General features: G+C 36.5%; 1 protein-coding gene across 3 annotated transcripts in view; it reads left to right on the top strand.

Moving 5' to 3' along the window:
* Positions 1-21854, top strand: part of TTK (TTK protein kinase) — a 48642-nt gene that overhangs the window by 20696 nt on the left and 6092 nt on the right. For all 3 annotated transcript variants that reach the window (XM_075498248.1, XM_075498247.1, XM_075498249.1), the window contains exons 7-22: positions 2118-2226; positions 2332-2407; positions 2490-2587; positions 3606-3705; positions 4396-4519; positions 7307-7485; positions 7607-7743; positions 9706-9832; positions 10952-11044; positions 15217-15374; positions 15461-15612; positions 16832-16956; positions 17276-17356; positions 19343-19519; positions 20253-20343; positions 20612-20709. In XM_075498248.1, the coding sequence (XP_075354363.1) occupies positions 2118-2226; positions 2332-2407; positions 2490-2587; positions 3606-3705; positions 4396-4519; positions 7307-7485; positions 7607-7743; positions 9706-9832; positions 10952-11044; positions 15217-15374; positions 15461-15612; positions 16832-16956; positions 17276-17356; positions 19343-19519; positions 20253-20343; positions 20612-20709 (1925 nt within the window). The remainder of the gene's footprint in view (positions 1-2117; positions 2227-2331; positions 2408-2489; positions 2588-3605; positions 3706-4395; positions 4520-7306; positions 7486-7606; positions 7744-9705; positions 9833-10951; positions 11045-15216; positions 15375-15460; positions 15613-16831; positions 16957-17275; positions 17357-19342; positions 19520-20252; positions 20344-20611; positions 20710-21854) is intronic.

Genomic DNA, 21854 nt, shown 5'->3' on the forward strand with positions numbered 1-21854 from the left:
CTTAAATAGCTCATACTCCACAATGTTCCCTAAACGAAGAATTAAGCTACCTTTTCTATATTGTAACACATGAACACGTGTTCATGGGCAGTTACTAAAGTGTTGATGTATTTGCATTAGTGTGTTCTGACTTATCATGGTCATTTGCTCATCTCTGAGAAATGACCTTGTCGTCTTTACCTCTAGGCAAAAATAGTTTGGCTGATGACCATGTTGTTCTGAGCTGTTTATTTGTGGTTTTGAGGTTCTAGAATGACTTGATTTCTGGTTTTGCTTACTGTAAAGTACAGCTGAAATACATACTTTATTTTCACAAAGCTCATTAATAATGTGACTAGGAGTTGACTTCACATTTCATTTTAAGATTAATGTACAACTTCATGTAACTTTTGCCAGATCTTTAATAATGGAGCAAGATTCTCTACTGGATTAAGATGGGGCTGGTGAATGAGCTGTTTGCTATTGCCTGCCTTGATCTTCCCTGACCTGGCAGCAGAGCACAGCTTTTAAGACCATTCTCAGATTTGATATCAGTGAAATCAACTGGTTTAATTTAACCCAACTAATTGCTTAGACTAATTCAGCTGAGTTTACCTGATATGAATTAGGGATTACTCTCATAAATGCTGTGTTGGCAGGTCAGTGAGGTGGAGGGACTAGCAAAAGGTCTTTAACAAGTCACTGAGCTCGTAAATTCTTCAACTGGTTAGTAGAGTTGGCTCTAGAAGGGAATGTGCCTGTGGCCTAACTGTCAGGAGGTTTGGAGGTGACTTTGAAATTTTTTCAGCCTAGGATTTGTCAGTATGAAAACCACGTTCTGTAACTGAAATTGTCAAGTGTCTTAAGGTTTTAATGACTAAAACTGTCTGTGTTTAAAGTGCCTGTCTTTCTAAGAGGGGGAAGGAGAATCTGAGGGAGAAAAAACAAGTGTTTAATTGATGATTGGTAATTCTGATGTCCTGATTCCTGTCTTCCACCTCTGACACAGTAGGTAGTTCTAGGGATTTAGTTTGCAGCCTTCCAGAAATTGTACTGAAAAACCTAAAGGAGAATATATGCCAGTGAAAGATTTATGTTTATTTTGTTATGTATATTTATTTTGTGATTACTACCTTTTTATAATTTTTACTAGAACTGAAAAGGCTGCATGCTTTTGCAATGCAGGCACCTGTTAAATGCTTTAAATCCAGATGGATCTACAGAAACATAACTGAGGTAGCACAAAAATGTATCAAAATGAAATACCACATAAATGAAGTCAGAGCCCAAAAGCAAGTGTTTGACAGGAGAACAGGACAGGTCAGGGATATTATCAATACTTGGGTATCTGCAGTAGCAGGGAGTTTGTAAGGATTGTCTAGATGGTTGTACCTTTGAGATACTACCTCTGAAACAAGCTGGGGTTTCATGGTTAATTTAGGATTTATTATAATTATTTAGGTGTGGGTGTCCTCATCACATGTGCTGATAGATAATTGGAATGAACAATGAAAGGATCTAAATGTAAGCAGTTTTAAATCTCCTGAAGCATCCTTGTGGAGCATCCTCAGATCCTTCGGATGATACTGTTTTGGAGTGGAGGTTTAATCTCAGAATGTAGATTTGGAAAATCATCTTACTCTGAAAGTGTGGGTTTCTTCCTTACTCCCCCAAGATACTTAAACCAATGTTTTTGCTGCTTGTATTCTTCCTTCTGCATGTAGAATAAGATTAACAGTGAGGTTTTTCAGTTAGAAGTTAAATTGCTTGGATAGTCTTTGGACATCTTGATTGTCCCTTTTATGTGTTTAAACATAGTTTACAACTATAGCTGTGTAGAAAACAAGTAGCTAATGTATTTAACAATTGTTACAGGCCATTTTGTGCTTGTCCTGGAAAGCTCCTTCTGGTTGTAAGTCTGTTTGAGTTTTTTCTTTTTTCATCTGAATTGTTGTATCTTATATAATTACATAAAATGTCTAGATCAGTAGAAAACAGTGATATATGTTACTGATATTAGATTACTGCAAATGTATATATTTTTAAATTTCAGTTATTATGAAAGAACATTTTTTTCCTTTTGAAACAAAACAAATACAATCTGCAGTATTATCTAAATAATTCTAATTTACCTACAGTATCAAGTACACAAGAGTCTGGGCTTCAGAGCGTAGCTGGAAATCACAGAAGCATAAAAAGGAATGATTCTGGTGAAAATTCTTCTACTGTTACCAGACTTTTGCTTGGGTAATGACTTGATTTCTTATTTAATTTCTTAAAACATCATTTAAACCAAAACCAAACATTTACTACAGTGTTGTGATTTTTTTTTTTTTTTTTCCTTGCCTTCAGGGAGGAGAAGTCACAGGAACTTGATGCTTTAGTTAACTACCACAATCCATTAAGACCACTAAACAAATCTAACCAGGTAGAATATATAACATTTTGCTTCAAAATATTAAACTTTTCATTCTGCTTTACACATCAGATAACTTTCAATTTGCTTTTAGGCTTGCCCATTTGGGAGGGTTCCTGTTAAACTAGTAACTGATGCTGGTGATGATGTGAAGAAGACAGATGTCCCACTTACAGCTAGTGTTATGAAGAGGTATGGTTATTGGGTTTATTACAGCACGACAGATTTTAATACTCCTTTTTCAAATTTTCAACTCCTGTTTTTATTGGATAGCAGAAATGTCAGATGTTAAGGATGTTAAAATTGATCTAGATTGACAAATAGTTGTTATAATTACAATAGGTATTGCAATAGCCTACATCCTATCTTACTACTCAGATTCTTTGAGAGCATGCAAAGATCAATTTCTTGTTCTGGCTAATCAGTAGGCTCAAAAGAAATGGAGACTAAGGCAAAAATAGTGTTCAAAATAACTTTACATTTGTGCATTCTAGTTTCTAAAATTAGATATAAGGCAGTCTTGTAACTTCCAAAAGATTTTTAAATCCTCATTTTTAACATAATCCATATGATAATGATTATATTAAGAAAGTGGTTATGCTCATTTTATTGTGAATAACTGTTCAGCAGTGGAAGAATCTGCCAGCTCAAACAGCACTTTGCTACATGTTACCTGACTGTAGCATAGCTTGAAAGTAGAGAGGAGAAAGCCCCACCCCCGCCAAGTCTGTTATGCTAACTTTCTTCCTCTTATTGCTGTGTGATTAAATTCATGCAGAAATGGTAACTTTGGGGAGAAATACGTAACCAAAGAGTAAAAACTGCATACTTAGCCTCTCAGAAGTTAGTTAAAGCCCAATATTCTGAAGTAGTGGGATAAGGTATTTCATATAATACTATTGTTCTGTAAGTATGTCAGAATTTACTTTGGAACACACCATTGGGGTTTAGGATCCTAGCTGTAGCTTATTACTGTTTTCTATAGAAGACAACCAATTAAGTCATCTGTCATATCATAGGATGATGGTGGCATTGTTACAGATTTTTTTTGTATTGTTTCTCACTTGGCTGTCAGAATGGACCTGCTTTTCTGTATATTTGAAACTTGTAGCCAAAAGTCTTCACACAACTACCTCTTTCATCTGGTTCACAAAAGGCAATCATTACATTTTATGTTGGCATGTGATGTAATTAAGTGTTATTTCAATAGGCAGATATCTGGCTCCAGATGTACAGCCTTCATTGCACCTTTTCCACCATCAGAACCAAAATCTAGTGGGGGTGATTCATACGACCTGGGAGACTTACAGGTAACTTAAATCTTTTTAAAATAGATATAAGGAACTCTACCTGGCTGTCCTATGGTATTAGAAAGGAAAATAACAACACTTTTTTCAATTCAAGAAAGAAATAAGGTAGAATTTTCCTTTATGTTAAGTAATCAGTTGTGAATAGAAATGTTCGTTGTGGCTTTTAAATTTGAAAATTCTTATGCATAATCAGGCATTAAGAGCTTTCTCTGAACAATACATCTGATGGGAGAAATGGAGGGGGTGTTAAAAATCATCATATGATTTATGAAGAGGGGATAAACAGATTTCATCATGACTACAGGAGCTCTTTCAGCTGTATCATGAGTTTTATCCTGGGAAGTACTCTATTCAATGAAGCCCATTTAATTGAGTTCATAAGTGCTCTATGGAGCTGTAAATTATGGCTTTTGATAGACATTAATTTTGATCTGTGTCCCCGTCCTCTGAAAGAAAATTCAAGAATAGAAAGCATTTAGGTCTTTGTTATAGAAACAGCATGATGGAAATTAAAGTGGTGATGGATTTAAAAATAATATCAGTAATACTCGTCTGTGTACCCTGCACTGTTTTCTGAAGCATATTTGCTTTGTGGTGTGTCTGCCACTAATTATCATAAGGAAATGTCTTTCAGACACTATGCTTGGGATCTCCTTTGATTCTTTTTAAGATGCTTTTTGTTTTCTTTAGTCCTTACAAGAAAAAAATTCTTTACGGTTCCAGATGCCGAATGAGAACAGCTTAGAAATGGCTACCAATTCAACTGTAACTCTCAAAATCAAAACGGATACAAGTCTTGCAATGAAAAGAGAAGGTAACTATTAATATGTGGTGTTCTAGTAGTTTGAAATAGAATAAGCATTGAAAATTTGCTGTTCTATATTTTAAAAAAATGCATTGCTAAAGAAAATATTTTTCAAAAAGTGAAAAAGCTGCTCTGCTTGGAATTGAAGAGCATTTAATTAAAATTTGGCTTTTGAGTGGTACCTGTGAAACTAGAAAACCTGCCTGCCCCTCGCCCCCAAACCAAAACCCATGAAAATCCCCACTGCAACACTGTCCAAAAGTGTGGAGTGCTGGGCTTGGAAGTAAAACGCCAATGTATAGTGCTAACTTTATGTCCTTAGCCCTTACAATACACATAACATAAATAGGCATTGAAATGGCAACAGTGCAAGGTTTCAGATTAAGATGTGTCAGCCTGAGTATAGAAAAATGTTTCCAGACTATCAGATAACAGTGCTAGTTCATACCAAAAAAAAGGTGGATGTTGGCTGAGAGAAATTCAAACTAAGGATTATAATGTTCTTGAGGGGTAGTCTGTTTAGATTTTTTTTTTGAGATACTCAACTTACAGTAGTTTGGTTTTCCTATGACTTTCCTTGTATATGCTCCTAGTTTACCCTATAGATGCCATGGCTCTACTTTCTTTTGTTGAAGTTTAATCTGAGATTGTTTTGGCTGAAGTAAGCTTAAAAAGGTGAGACCATGACATTGTCTTTCACCTGAAAAAAGTGCAAAGCTCCCACAATTCTCTCTGAATGCAGAACATCCATGTCATCTGTTGCTTTCAGCACTCTTTACTCATAGTCCTGTTTACCCATTAGTACATGAAACTCCAGGTAGCTTTTTCTGCTGCTGTTTACATATCAGAGACTATTTCTCGTATTAGGATTGTTCACCTGTCTGAATTATTTGCTTCTGCTTTGGTCAGTCTTCTCTTGTCTTTGTCTTGGTTTCATCTGTTAGGTATCTGTTGTCTTTGGTCAGCTTCACTGCCCCATGCACATTTACTTCTAAATTTATGTCACTTTGGGCGTTTCTTAACTTGTTGTTAGTGTTTTCATCACCCAAGTTTTACCACAGCATATGCATGCATCTTAATCTTTGGGCAAAGTATAAAATATATGTTTCTTTAATGTCATAGTTATTTTCTTACGAGGTGTCCCAAAAGTATGAAAACACTTTGTCAAAAGGCAAATTGTTTGCCCCTTTTATCCTATGTCCTGCAAAAAAACCTGAATTATTTTCACTGTTCTTTCCATATACTCAGTGTAATCCAATTTATGAACTTGTACTGCAGGGATTCTTTGTTCATGTGAATGACACTAAATAAATGTGTACTTCTTAGAGGCTTATTAAATTTCAGTGTCAATCAAATGCACTGTTACACTTTTGATTACTGTAAATGCTCTTGCTTTAAACAACATGGTGTTTCAGCCTTAACTGTATTGTTTCTTGTGCTCCTTAACTATCTGTAAAGATAACACATGATGCTTCTGTCTAATTTTTAGAAATGTTATATTTTAAAGAAATCTAAGTTTTGCTATCATTAGAATAGCTGACATTCTTATTGCATTAGTAACATACTTTTGGGGGATGATTTTTAACTTATTTTAGAAATATCTATTTTTAGTGTATTCCAGAAATAACTTAAACTCCATGCATTAGACACTTAAGCAGAGCTTGACTATTGTGTGAAGTTACCTCATGACATAGAAATAGGGGTGATGTGAGCCCACCCTACATTGTGGTCTTTCTGGGAAATGTTATAAGCAACTCAGATTTATAGCAAGTATTTTAGGGTTGGTAAAAATTAAAGGTTACTACTAGTGACAGCAGAACACTGTGGAATATGGAATACGTGTATGAACCTTTTACAGTTACTTGCCACTTCTGTGTTTCATCAGAAATCTAGTTCCCTAGACTGCTTTCTGATTTCTGATCCTGCTGAAGAAATTAGGTGAAAATGTCTAATCATATTGCAAGAGTTGGATTTAGGATTACATATATACCTACCTAATGTAGGAAAGAAAAAGATTTAATTTGAAAAATGGTGATTTTTCAACTTCAAGGTCCCCCCAACCCCCTAGTGAAACCTTTCCCATTGACTTTCATTGGGAACAGTTTAGGTTTCAGGTCACACTTTCCCTGTTTGGGCTTCTTTCAAGCTTCCAGATGAGGTGCTGGTTGTAGTAGCTCAGTCCTTCAGTAGCTACGTTGCACTCAACTTCTGCTTAACATGGGATACTGCTTTCTAGCCATTTGAAAAGAAAACGAGCCCATGAAGGAACACTCTTAGGCTGTGCTATTTGCAGCCTGCCTTGCAATCTTCCACCAATTCAATATCCTATTACCTCTGGAAAAGGAACCGTGTCCCTTTATGACTCTGGCTTCAGTCATTACACTGGATTATAGGTTGCCTATTGTCACAGACCACAGACTTCTAATTTGAAGTATTGCAATAAGCTTATCTTAAATGCTTTATAAGCCTGCTCGGTGTCCCAGTACATCGTAGTACAAATGATGAATATGATCTTGTTCTGTGTGTTGGTGAAGGAAACAGTTGTGTTCTGTTACTGTTATAGTAGTATCCTAAGATTTTGAAGAAAGTTGCCATGTTACTACACTGAACTGAATATGAATCCTGAAGATTACATTAATGTCTTTTAATACCTGATTCCAGTAAGTCAACTGTGTTCATTTATTCTGATATAGAAAATGAGGTAAAATTATTCTAGAAACTGTGGGATAAATCTGCCAGAAACTGTTAACTGTTTCACGTACTAAATATCAAGTTTGTCTTTTTTTTTTTCTTCAGAAAAAGTCCAGCATCAAAAGCTGAAGATACCAGAGCCAAGGAGTCTGGAAAGCCAACAGCAACAATCTAGTTCTGGTGAAAGCTATAGAAAGCAATTGGATCAGATTAAACTAAACTGTGTTAATGCCAGAAAAAAATGGCCAGTTCAAGAAGTGACACAGAAAAGCTGCTATAGAGAGGTAAAGTAACAGGAATATGTAGTGGTTCTCTAGCTGCAGCTTTCACATGTTGAAAAAGTGATTTCTGTGTTCTTAATTGTGGCTCCTTGTGTGGAATAATATCTTTCTTTGCCATCTGTAGGGAAAACAGTCGAGCCTTGAACAATCTGGTCATCCTGTTTCAAGAGGTTTATCACCACCAGATGCTGTTTCTAAGAAAAGTGATCCATCACATGTTTGTGGAACACCAAGCACCACATATAATGACTATATGGACTGGTAAGCCACTTCCTTGGGCTGCACCTCACTAACGGTAGTCAATCTCTGGAGAAACTTCAGCAGTTTTTAACAGGGTTTCTTAAGCTTTTCTGTTCAGATAGCAAACAAGAATTTCTGAGTGTTTCTGACACTTGATATTAAGTGCCCAACTTGAAGATTCAGATTGCATTTAGGGAACTTTGTCTTCCCTGACAGCTTTTCAGCATTTGGAGGTACACCATCAAATCAATAAGTCCTTATTACAGTGTTTACCTCCTTCTCTGATTCCTGCTATATGACACTTTTTTGGATGCCTTGTTTTTTGTGGCTGACAGGCTTTTTAGATTGATAACTCTATGTCAATCTATATCAGTCTGGTTCTTATGATACAAGTGTCTGTGGGTTTAAAAAAAAAAAGTGTAAGGAATCTAGAGGCTTGCAGAATCAAGCACTCAAGTTAGGAAATGCTAGCATTTGTTTATCCATGCAATCTTATATTAGGCATAAACCTCTGTGCATATGTTGATAAATCTTTCTAATTATATGATTACTTACTATTTTCATAAGTCTCTAGGATGAATTGTGTATGATTAATATGGTTAGGATGAATCATGTATGGTTAGTAAGCATTATTCCTGTTGGTAGGACCTCTGTCTCTGTAGCTGTAGAATTTAGAATATATGTAGTGAATGAAGCACATCATCTCATGATGGAACTTGATAAAAGTGGTCCTTGAATAGATTCTGTTCTTGCTTCTTTCAAACTTTGATAATATGGAAATTTAAAAAAATTAACAGTATGTGTGGCATGTAGTAAACAGGCAGAACTGAGTGCTTTTGACTGGTTTTGACTGTTTTTCCAAACTTTTGTCATTTTACTCTCTACAAAAAAGTCCTAGGTATATAAATCCTTTTCCAGTTCTGATCCTAGCATAATTTCTGTAAATACTGTGGAAAAAAGTATATTTGGTAATATAACTAAATATATGGTAGACACATAAGGGAACAAATCAAACATAAAGGATTTCACAGAATCACAGAATCATATAGGTTGGAAAAGACCTTTGAGATCATCGAGTCCAACCATAGACCTAACACTGTCAAAACCACCACTACACCATGTCTCTAAGCACCTCATCCAAACGTCCTTTAAATACCTCCAGGGATGGCGACTCAACCACTTCCCTGGGCAGCCTGTTCCAATGCTTGATAACCCTCTCGGTGAAGAAAAATTTCCTAATATCCAGTCTAAACCTCCCCTGGCGCAACTTGAGGCCATTTCCTCTCATCCTATCACTTGTTACCTGGGAGAAGAGACCGACCCCCACCTCTCTACAACCTCCTTTCAGGTAGTTGTAGAGAGCGATGAGGTCTCCCCTCAGCCTCTGCTTCTCCAGGCTAAACAGTCCCAGTTCCCTCAGCCGCTCCTCATAAGACTTCTGCTCCAGACCCTTTGCAGTCTTTCATTTTCTTAAATACATGATCTTTCCACTCATATACAGCATAGCTAAAGCTCTCAAAAAAACCCTCTTATGACTGCCTTGAAGTTGTTTGTCTCAATATGCTCACTTTAGAGAAAAAAAAAAAGTCTCTCCATCTAAAAAAGTTTTGAATAAAGAACAATAAGCTAAAGAAAACTAACTGTGGCTCAGACTATCTTGCTGTCTTATGGTCAACTCTTCTAGTTGTATGGTGCTTTCATTTTCCAGTTTGGGGAGTGCCAGAGAGTATTTGAGCATGGGGATTTAATTAGTTACTGTTTTAAGAAATATTCCTAAGTATGTTACAGTTTACATGTACTTCTAAGTCAAGAAGTCAGTGATCTTAATGCTAATTATCGAATGTAGCAGAGGCTCGGGCTTTTGCTAGTCAATAGGGTTTAACTTCCAAGAAGCACTGAAGATTTCAACTTTGTTAGAATAATCTTAAAAAAAAAAAAAAACAACCCCAACTAAATGCAGATATTGTTCATAATTTCCTTTAGTTTCAGAACACCGGTTGTAAAGAACAACTTTCTACCAGGATGTCAGATTTCTACTCCCTACAGCCAGCTCCCATATTTCCTACCACATACTCCAGCAACTCCATTTCAAAATCAAGTTGGCTTACAGGTAACAATTTTAGGCTGTCTTCTGTCATCTTTAGTATATATTTTCATTGGAGGTTACTTTAGGTTAAATATATGCATGTAGGTATATATTTTTTTAATCTAAAGTTGCTATTCATCTTTCTGGATGAGTAATGGAAAGTAGTCTGTATTGCTTATTCTCAAAATAACTGTTTCTTCATTTGTATGTCTGAATTTACCTAAAGTAAGTCAGCTCTTGAAAAATCATTTCAGTTGTGTCAAAATCCTGAAGCCTTTATGTTTGAAATCTAAGCCTTTTCAGATCCTACTTCATGACAGAGGCAAGAACTACAGTCACTATTTTTGTTCTGCTATGCTTTTATAGTGGTACTACCCACTACAGTGGAGTCCCCAGAAAGAGAAGCAGTGTGTATTAGAAACCGTAAGAGTCTGAGGGAGGTAAAAGAATGGAGAATTACATTCCTTCTCCATTTTGTTAGACTTCACAAATTTTGATGCATTTGTAGTGGCCTGAAATCATGTAAAAATGGATTACCTTAGATGGGTTGCACATTCAGGTAGGAATCTTCCCAACTGTAGATAGAATTGGGGGATAGGTTTAAACTTCCTACCAGAGGATTAATATTTAAAATTTGTGGCTGTTCTACAGCTTGGTCTAGTAGGTATGAGCAATACAGGCTGTTTCAGCTTCACAGCACTGAAGTCTGCTAGCTAGTAGTTAGCTTCAAATAGAATAGTAGGTGATTTGAGTACAGTTCTAAGTTACTTGCATGCTGTCACTGGAAGTCTCTTAGTCTAATTTCCAGCATTATCTGTAAAGAAGGAGGTGTCTCTAATGATCTGAGAAGCCTTATTAAAGAACACCCTGTTCTTGATTTCCAATGTGAAGAGTATTGGTATCTTTTATAAGAGTTCAGTGATGTTACATGTGAAGTGATGATCATTATACAAATGCTTTTGCTATGGGAATCTTTACCTTTCAAGATAAACATATTTAAAGTTTAGCTTTACCACACTTTATCTTGTTCGGAAAGACCAAGACAACTTAAAACATATTAACTTAATAAAAAGTAGAGCTCTACCACGTTCTGCTGCATGTATACCAATAGTTATTTTCTTAACTTTTTCTGTATGTACACAGGTTCCAGCTTCTATACCTTCACATGAATGTCTTGCCATCAAAGGAAGAGTTTATACAATATTAAAGCAAATAGGTAGTGGAGGTTCAAGTAAGGTAAGATGCTCTTTTGTCCTTTTAGGCAATCACTCATTTACACAATAGTAGTTGTATTGTAAACATACATGTTGAAGTCATCTAATAAGGAGTGCCTAGTACTAACATGTGCAAAGTGTTTGAGAGACCCAGAGAATCTAGAAATTTGTTGTTTTAATGCTATGCTTAGACTTTATCCATTATGGATGCAGAAGACACATAGTGCACAGATTGGATTTGGTACAATGCTGTTTTATCTGAGTCTTCAGATAGCCAGCAATAATAACTGAATTAATGTCTTATTGTGAAAATGATGCTTCACTTATTACAGTATGTTGAGCACAGTAATGTTCATTTTAGTGGAGAAATAAAGTAAAAAGAGTGGGTAGATAAAGGGGGTGTATTGAAGTAAAGAATAAACAGTGAACAGAAATTCTGAACAGATGTGGTCAGAACACTGAACAGAAGTTACAGAAATAGGAAAAAGTGATCACCCAACTGTCATGAGCATCTAAAAATATCACTTAAATCAGTAAACAATGGTGGGAGCCCGCTTTCTTTTGGTTTCTGCATGAAGGCCTGAAGGTAGATTGTGTATGCTCTTGAAGGTAACAATTTCTGTGGTGGAGTAAGTATTAAAATTCCTAATAAAATCAGCTCTTCTGTTATAAGAGATGTGCTGCAGTATTACTGTACATCTTAATTTGAGAGGCTATTGTTTAGGGCAGTGTGATTTACATTGTTGGGAAATGTGTGGCTTGTAAGGTTGGTTGAAAGTTCCTGAAGTGGACAGACCATCCCTTATTACTGAAGTCTTCTGTAACTTGTGTGAGAAGTGGAGTGTAGGTATGACTGAAGTGGTGAGTGAGCTGCTTTTTATAAGGAAAATTGGGGTCATAGGAGCTTGAGAAACAGTTTTGGCAAATCTCTTGTTCAGAAGATAAAGAATTATAACAAAAACAACATAAGCAGTTTTGCGTGAGTTAGATATCTCTTCTGTCTGCTTTCTTCTGTCTCCCACACCTCTGCTTCACCTGTATGCTTCTGTCTGTGAAGACATATTACTAGTCACAGGGACAGCCTAAGAATTTGTGTAAGGGAAATTTGATACACACACATGTTGATTAATCCTTAGTAACGGCCTGTGTAATACTTAGTCTGCAGCACATGGAAAGTGAAATGGTTACTTTTAGTTCACCTGAGGCATGCCGCGACATATAATTCGGATACTGAAGTTAAATGATAGCATTTCTATTAAACTTTTTTTTAAACTGTCCTTTTTGACTTGCCAAAAATTGCCCAGAAAGCTTAGTTAGAACTGAGTATCTCTAATCTCATCCTTAAGTTCAGTCCATTAAATCCTCTGGTGTTTTGTTTTAAATGCATGGATTTTCCTGAACTGGCTTCAAGAGCCTGAGATGGTACTTAAGATTGACCTTAAGTCAATCTTAAGATTGACCTTGTTTTGTAGCTTTTCAATTCTTTTAATTAAAAATATTTGATGGTTGTAATTTCATCAGTAGCTTAATTGAATGGAATATGCTCAAGCTCTCTGTTGCAATTACCATGCTTACTTAAAATAGGCTTCCTCCTCTGCAAAACTGAGGGGTGCAGAGGTGTAATCTTAAAAAATGACAAGTATTGTCAACAGCATGTACTTTATTGGTTTTCAGGTATCTTACAATCCAGTAAATAGTCACAGAAAATAGGACTAGAACTTTGTTCAAAAATCCTTGTATGTCTAGGTTTCAAAATTTTAAACACATTTATTTAATTGTATTTATTTAGACTTGGCTTATATTTATGACCCTTTGTGCCTACTTTTTATTTGGGTTTTGTGTTTGCATATGCAGGAACTGACAGAACCAAAGTGGTACTGAGCAGTCAAGCTGTGTGTTTTCTAGTGATAAAAGAAACAGTCTGGGGTGTGTCATAAGAGATGGGAAACTGGTTTTAAATGTTGCATATCTTACATGATTCTGTTAATCCAGAGAGTAATAAATTGAAAAGAATAACAGAATAGAATAAGAACAGAATATTTCAGTTGGAAGGAACCTACAATGATCATCTAGTCCAATTGCTTGACCACTTCAGGGCTGACAAAAAGTTAAAGCATGTTAAGGGTATCGTCCAAATGCCTCTTGAACACTGACAGGCTTGGGGCATTGACCACCTCTCTAGGAAGCCTGTTCCAGTGTTTGACCGCCCTCTCTGTAAAGAAACTCTTCCTAATGACCAGTCTAAGCCTCCTCCTGGTGCAGCTTTGAACCATTCTCATGCATCCTGTCACTGGATACCAGGGAGAAGAGCTCAGCACCTTCCTTTCATTTCCCATCCTCAGGAAGCTGTAGAGAGCAATGAGGTCGCCCCTCAGCCTCTCCAAACTAGACAAGCCCAAAGTCCTTAGTTGCTCCTCATAGGACATTCCTTCCAGCCCTTTCGCCAGCTTTGTTGCCCTCCTTGCATTTGAGTGCCTTAACATCCCTCTTAAATTGTGAGGCCCAGAACTGCACACAGTACTCAAGGTGAGGCCGCGCCAACTCTGAATACAGCGGGATAATCACCTCTTTTGACCAGCTGGTTATGCTGTTTGATGCACCCCAGGAAGTGGTTTGCCCTCTTGGCTGCCAGGGCACGCTGCTGACTCATATTGAGCCTGCTGTTGACCAGCACCCCCAGATCCCTTTCTGCAGGGCTGCTCTCTAGCCACTCTTCTTCCAATTTGTACTTGTGCCTGGTGTTACTCTGTCCCAGGTGCAGAATCCAGCATTTGACTTTTTAATTTCATGCCATTGATGATTGTCCGATGTTCCAATCTATCTAGATCCCTCTGCAAAGGCCTCTTCTCCCTCAAAAGAGTCAACAGTGCCTCCCAGTTTGCTGTCATCAGCAAACTTGCTTGTGGTACATTCAACTCCTGCATCCAGATCATTGATAAACATATTGAACAGGACTGGGCCTAGAATTGAACCCTGAGGAACACCGCTGGTGACTGGTTGCCAGCCAGATGTAGCCCCACTCACTACAACCCTTTGAGCTCTGCCCTTCGGCCAGTTCTTCACGCAGTGCACAATGAACCTGTTTATCTCACAGTTGGACAACTTGTCCAGAAGGATGCTGTGAGGGACAATATCAAAAGCCTTACTAAAATCCAGAAAAACTACATCCACTGCCTTCCCTTCATCCACTAGGCAGGTGACCTTATAGAAAGATATCAAATTGGTTAAACAGGACTTTCCCTTTGTGAACCCATGTTGACTGTGCCTGATGATTGCATTGTCCTTTAAATGCCTTTCAATAGTACCCAGTATGATCTCTGTAATTTTTCCAGGAACTGAGGTTAGACTAACAGGTCTATAGTTTCCTGGGTCTTCCCTCACACCCTTCTTGTAAATTTGAATAATATTGGCTAGCTTCCAGTCAGCAGGGACCTCCAGGAAGAAAAGCTTCCTGTGTTGGCAGCATACAATCATAGAATGAAGTAGGATGGAAGGGGCCTCTGCATGTCACTTAGTCCAATGGTCTGCTTAAAACAAGTCCAAAATAGAGCAGGCTGCTCATGGTCTCTTGCAGTCAAGTTTTGAGTATCACCAAGGATGGAGACTTCGCAGCCTCTCTGGACAGCCTGTTCCCCTGTTTGACTACACGATGATGAAAAAAGTTTCCTGATATCTAATTGGAATTTCCTTGTTGTTAGCTATGCCTGTTGCCTCTCATACTTTGATGGTTCAAGAGGAGTCTATCTTTTTCATACCTTCCCTTTAAATAGCTGAAGACAGCAATAAGATTCCCTGTAGCCTTCTCTTCTTAAGATTGAAGAGACTTAGTGCTCTCAGCCTCTTCTCACGTGCCATGTGGTTTAACCTCCAAATCATCTTGGTGTGATGAAATGGATGTGCAGTGGCAGGTGAACATTCTTTATTTGAGGAACAGTTCAGACTTGTGATCAAATACATCTGGTGAAATATAATGTGGTACCAAGATGGTTTCTGATAGAGGGTTGTTTCTGTTGTAACTGGTGGATTCTTGATTTTTCTTCATGCTGACTTGTATGAACTTCTTTGTAAATTTAGTGCTGCTTCTTCCTTTTGAAAAGGTACACTTTCTTTGAAATTCTGGCCGTAGTGAGATGAAGGAACGTAGTAAATCAGAATTAGGATTGAATGAAGTTATTGACTGATACTGTTTTGCAGGTTTTTCAAGTACTGGATGAAAAGAAGCAGCTGTATGCTGTCAAATATGTGAATCTAGAGGAAGCTGATCAACAGACTGTTGAGAGCTATAAGAATGAAATTGCTCATTTGAGTAAACTGCAGCAACATAGTGATAAGATCATCCGCCTTTATGGCTAGTGAGTAAACACTGATTTTAAGAAACCAGTATCTTTTGATTTAAGTTGCCTTAAATTTTAATGTAAGTATATTTATTTATTTTTAGTGAAATTACTGATCATCATATCTACATGGTAATGGAGTGTGGAAATATTGATCTCAATAGCTGGCTCAAAAAGAAAAAAAACATTGATCCATTGGAACGAAAGAGCTATTGGAAAAATATGCTGGAAGCTGTTCACACAATCCATGAATATGGTATTCTTAAATAATTCTAGGTATTTGTACTGGTTATATGGCAGAGATAATACGTGTTTAAATTTTGGAGGTTGTACTGCTCTTGTTTTTGGTGTAAGCCTAGTGATCGTCAAAGATGGGTATTTACTGTATTGTGTATGGGTATGTACCCTGAGGAACATATTGTATTGAAGATGGTATGTACTGATCTCCAAGTATCACTGTTGTATAACGCTTTCTATTTCCTTGCAACAGCCGGAAAATAATCTTTTCTGTGCTCCCGATACTGTTTGTTCTCCATTAGACTCAGATTTCAGCCACTTACCCTCTCCAAAGAAGCTTTGACATTAATGACAGCTTTTACACAGCTCTGTCGTATTTATTTTGACAGTTTCAGCTTTTTCTCACAGTTCTTCAGGCCTTCCTTTCATATTTAGCTATGCAATTGAAGTGCATGCATCTGTATTCTGTTTGGCTGTATAACATAAAGGAGAGAGCAGATTTGGATCCTTTTCCTATTTAAGAAAAAAAAGTGAAGAGACCTGTACATATAGCAGAGTGTATCACCTTTTCACAGCACAAGAACATTAGAACATTCAATAACAGAAAGTCAGCAAGATCTACTAAAACATAGGCTACATACTATGTGATGCATCCTTGAAACAAATAATTTTGCAAAATATAAAGATGGATTGGTTGATTATATAGATAATAACCAAAATTCATAATAAATCGTGTAAGGTGGGTTTGTGAGAGTCAGTCGTGTAATCCTTAGTGAATGGTACCTTTGAGATTAAGAAGCAGGAAACATCAGACTAAGCAATATAATTATTTTAAGTACCTGCTTAGCTAATTATTTAAGAGAAAGCTACAGGAGCGGACAGGCCATTGAAATGATCCAGAACAGCAGTTCAGTATGGCAGTGTGTGCACACAGATAGAGGGCCTATCCCTAACTGAGAGAAAATATGGAACTCAAGTCTCTTGGAGCTATTTTGGGGTGCCTGTAGATTTGAATAAGTAATAATTAAAACTATAAATTCATGCAAGTCTTAACTGTTTAAAAAGAAATAGAAACACTTTTATGAAATCTGCAAAGAGTAATTTGGTTTTGGCCAGGTAAAGCTGATCTGCGCCTTCTCTCTGTGCAAGGGTTATGGGAATCGAACAATAAAAAGCCTATACTTCAGTAGTAACTTGGATTGACTAAACCTGAACTGACTTGAAACTCTGTTTTACAGGCATTATTCACAGCGATCTCAAACCAGCGAACTTTCTGATAGTTGATGGAATGTTAAAACTAATTGATTTTGGCATTGCAAACCAAATGCAGCCAGATGTGACAAGCATCATTAAAGATTCTCAGGTGAAATACTTCTGGAAAATTGATGTACACTTTTCTGTAAAGTAATCAACATAATCAGCAAGTACTATAGTAATGAAGTAACTTCACTGAATACTGAAATCTTATGCTGAATGGTTTTATGAGTATATATAAATATTTGCATATATATTAATTTTTAGATGTTTTTATTGAACAGAATAACAATGGCCTTCAGCCTTAATGGAAACAAATTTTCAAGATGCTTTTCAGTGCTTGGAGATGAAAATCTAACTTTTTATCAAGTGAGTTAAATTAAGTGCATGCTTCACTTAAAGGAATATTTTTACATTTTTATGGCTAGGTTGGCACAATGAATTATATGCCACCCGAAGCAATAAAAGATATGTCTTCCTATGGAGAAAATGGGAAATCTCGATCTAAGGTAATATGATCTTTTTTATTCTATTCCCTTCATGTTAAGAAGAAAGTAATTCAGGCATATATCTTAAGACTTAGTTTTCTCAAAGTCTTCCACTGAAACTAGAACACAAGGAAATCCACTGTGCCACAATGATGGTGGGCAGAGATTGAAGGTTAAGTTTATTCCTCTCAACTACCTAAAAGCATTTTGCAGATGGTGTTTGGAAAAATGTAAGTGAGTTAATGAGTAAAATTGAAAGCAAAACAGATGTGCAGGCTTGGGTTTTGGAGGAGCTGATAATATAATGATGATGTCTAAACTGCTAATAAATGTAAAAATATTTTAAAATCCATTTTTATGGAGCAATATAAAAGTCTTCCACTATGTTATCAGTGTGAATGGCATTGAACAGCAATACAGAGGACAGTGAAATGCACGCAGCCTTTCACATATCAGAGGCTGTACTGATGACTAATGTTACAAAAGTCTTTGAACATGTTAAGGGTCCACCATGCTGTGCATCTCTGACAAGTCCTTCTTTGTACTGAAATGACTCCAGGCTAGAGCTTTCAGGGGGTGTTTCTGGGAGGATCTTCCATGGAGCTGTGAGAGAATCCTTCCTCACTCACTTCTTGGTTGCCTATTGTTTTGCTTATGCCCTTTTGTTTTAGCTTTGTTCTGCCAAAAATTGGTGGAGCTGTTATGGTACCACTAGCTGCTACACAGCTACATTTTAGCATTCTGCATAAATAACTCTGGCTTAGAAATCTTTTTCTGAAAGGAAGAAAATTTGCTTTCTAATAAAAACTGTTGTTAGTATGTTTGCTTAAACAACAAGATATGATGCTTGTGTCTTTGTTGTATTTTTGAATTCTTTTAAGTGAGAGGCAAGCTTTGCAAGAAATGAGTGATACCTAATAAAGTATTTTAAAAGATGATACAAGGAAATCTAGTATTTTAGGGAACACATGTATGAGTTCTGTGTATCCTATTAATTTTTCTATGCTACAGAGTACGGTGTATTGTAGAACTTTTTATAACTTCACCAGGGCAACAGAATCTGAATGATGAGGAAAGTACTGAAGGAAAGCAACTTCACATTGGTAGTCAAACTTCAGTTAAGGGGTACATAGTTTTTGTGGAAAGGTATTAAAAAAAAAAAATCCATATTAATATGTATGTGCATATACACACTCAAAGATTGTGACTTTTTAGCAGTTGAATGGAAGTATTACTATGTAGTGAAACATGTCTTTCTAAACACAGAACAGAAACTTTTATAGATGGATTTATCTTGTTAAGGATGATACTTTTTACCTTTAAAGTTTTACCTTTACATTTTTAAAAATTGCATGTGAAGTGCAGACTTGTTCTGGAGCTCAGCTCATCTAAGCAAAAACCTAACCATTGTGCTGGGAGTCAGGCTCTCTGTGCGCCTCTTTCCACACCTCCCTCCTCTCCCACACTCCCCCAAACTTATGTGCTTTTCTTAAAGTGCTTCAGCTTTAACAGGAGAAGTGGAAACTCCACCTGTAAGGAGCAGGCCAGGTGTTGTGTTTGAAATGTGGATCTGAATCCTTTAAACCCAGAGGAACTGAACTATGGCTTCCCACTTTGGGGACATAGCTGTGATGTCTCACTGGTTTCTGGATTGAATTAATTTAGTATGCTTTTATTTGTATTTACTCATAAATCCAAAATTAGAATCCTACTGTTCAACTTGTTAAGGACTACCTTTAATTTTATTTTTAGTTGTTCAAGTTGATTTTCAAAGATGATTAATAAAAATAGCTTTCTTATGGAATATTACTGAATGAAGCCACATCACTGTCTTAGCAGATAATGGCATACTGTGTTGGTGATTTTGTGTGATAGTTACTAAGATCTGTTATCCAATGTAAAATAGATATACTGTTAAGTGAAATGATGTACAACTATATGATAAATTGACTGAAGGGACAGTCCTGTAAGTGAGGAGTAATCTTAATTTTTTTGTTCTTATATTAGATAAGTCCTAAAAGTGATGTGTGGTCATTGGGATGCATTTTGTACTGTATGACATATGGAAGGACTCCATTTCAACATATAACAAATCCAATTAATAAACTGCATGCTATCGTTGATCCTACTTATGAAATAGAATTTCCAGATATTGCTGAGAAGGATCTTCAAGATGTGCTAAAGGTAACTGTCCCTTAAGATTAGTTTTGATTCAAATAATGGCATCTTCTTTATTTAAAGCATATTTTCTTAAACTGAACGAGTTGCGCTTGAGCAACTTTTTTTTCCACAAATAAACGCTCACTGCTGCTTGTAGTAACAGGCCTTATTCCAAAAGACTCAATGAAGCTAGAGCTACTTCATACAGTTTCCATAGTAAAAGTCTATTTTCAGCTCAGCAGCAAATAAACAAGTAAATAGTTAAAGCAGTCTGGCTTAACTCCTTTGGCTGAACAACCCAAAGTAAATACAGTAGCTTTTGCACTCTCCATCCCTTTCCCTCACCCTGCGTATTTGCCTGCTTTTGCAACTTGGCCTATGCTTTTACTCAAGCCCTAATTGTGTTGCTCAGCAGGTAACAAACTGAAATACAGAAACACTTATCCCCTTAACTTTCAAATCTCAGTGTCATCTTGTGTCATTCAGAATAAAGCATATTGTAGGTTCTGGTCTTCACCTCTTCTGACATTGTTGCTTGAGTAAAAAAGGATACCAAACTTTACTCTGAAGATAATTGCTAAGGAAGACAATTAGGTTAATCTGTTACTGTATTTTGAGTTGAGTCTGAGTATGTAGCTTGGCAGTAAGAAGTTCTGACATGCATCTACAAGGTCTTTTAAATATCCTCACTGTTAATTCCTAGGAAAATTCCTAAATTATAGGCAAAGCATTCTTCCTCTTCTTTTTTCATTTGCAGCATTGTTTAATAAGAAATCCTAAACAAAGAATATCTGTTTCGGAGTTGCTGATACATCCCTATGTTCAAATTCAAAGTCATTGTCAAACAGGTACGTTTATTTTAAAATACATTTTTATTAAATAATATTTATAATTCTGTTTAAGAAAACAAAATGCTTTACTCTTATATGTACTTTCTACTTGCTGGTGTAATAGTCTCTTTTGTTTGGTGCCTATGTATGTTTCAGAAAAGACTCCTGTATTTTAATTCTTAAACTCTTCATTTCAAAACTGACTTTTTGTATACCTCTTACAAACTGCACTGGTAATTTATACACAGTTGTATACAACTTTAGCATAACTATAAATTAACTGCAGGTGTTCCAAATGCAAAAGGAACAACAGAGGAAATGAAACGTATCCTTGGCCAGCTCGTTGGCTTGAATTCTCCCAACTCTATTTCTAGAGCTGCTAGGGTAAGTAAATTTTCTTTTCTATTTTGTATGGTAGTACCTGTTCATGCAAACAAAGGTTAGAATGTTTGGTTGTGAAAGCTGAAAGGATACACATATCAAAGTTCTAACCACAGCTGGAAAAACATTATACATTGTAGTGCTTTTGTTTGCAAGCATGCAGAATCTCTCCATATCGTTCTGAATGGGAAGGGTTTTGAAAGGATGATGGTAATCTTGATTTTAGCTTTTCCTTTCCGTTCCACTTCCCAGTGTATCTGTATTGCTTTATTTCCAAATCCCCCACTGCCCCAGCATCTCCTCTCTAAAGCAGTCCTTACTGTGCTGCTTTGCTTTTAAGATGCCCAAAATCTGTAGCAGGTCTTCTAATTTAGGAACGATCATTATGAAGAAATGATCTAAATTGATCTGTCAAGTGTGCAAGCTTTTGGACTGCAATTGTTCTTACTTCCTGGAAGTTGCTGAACTGTTAATGCATTGCTATGTGTAAATTAGTCCCTGTATGTTGAGGTATTATGATTCCAGCATCTTGGTTAGCGCCTGAAAGAGAAGCTTGGTAACTTCACTAACTCAGTTCTTTCTACCTGTCTCTCAGAAGAGGTATTGGTGGTAAAATATGTAATAAGTTTAGATGGAATCCAAAGCTGTTTTCATGGGGAGGAAAGCAAATTCAGTATGCATAAAGTAAATATAAAGAAGTTTGTTTACACTTACACTGCTAGTCATACCTGATTTTTTTTCTTTTATTAAATATAGGGGTGAACAAGAGATTATCCTTTTAACAATATTGTGATGTGACTATGTTTGTGGCCACTGATTTTCCTATCTCATATAAAGCTTGCTCACCCTGCGTACGCAAATACCTCTCTTCAATCCTGATGTTTCCACATCAGAAACAATTAATAGAATAAACTTGATTTTTAAATCTTGGTAATTAGTTTGTTCTCTGCCAACTTGTGAAGCTCTATACCTTTGCTCATGCTGCTAAGTCAGCGTATGTGTTTTCTTTTAGGCACTACATTGCATTACCACTGGTACAATTATGCTGTCTTAAGTGTATCTTTATTTTCTGATTTGAGAGAAATTTTAGTATGGAGTTTGGAACACTTCAGTATGTGATGAATTATTTCAAGTGGTAATGTTTGTTA

The sequence above is a fragment of the Mycteria americana genome, chromosome 3 (assembly GCF_035582795.1).
Source record: "Mycteria americana isolate JAX WOST 10 ecotype Jacksonville Zoo and Gardens chromosome 3, USCA_MyAme_1.0, whole genome shotgun sequence".
Classification (NCBI taxonomy): Eukaryota; Metazoa; Chordata; class Aves; order Ciconiiformes; family Ciconiidae; genus Mycteria; species Mycteria americana.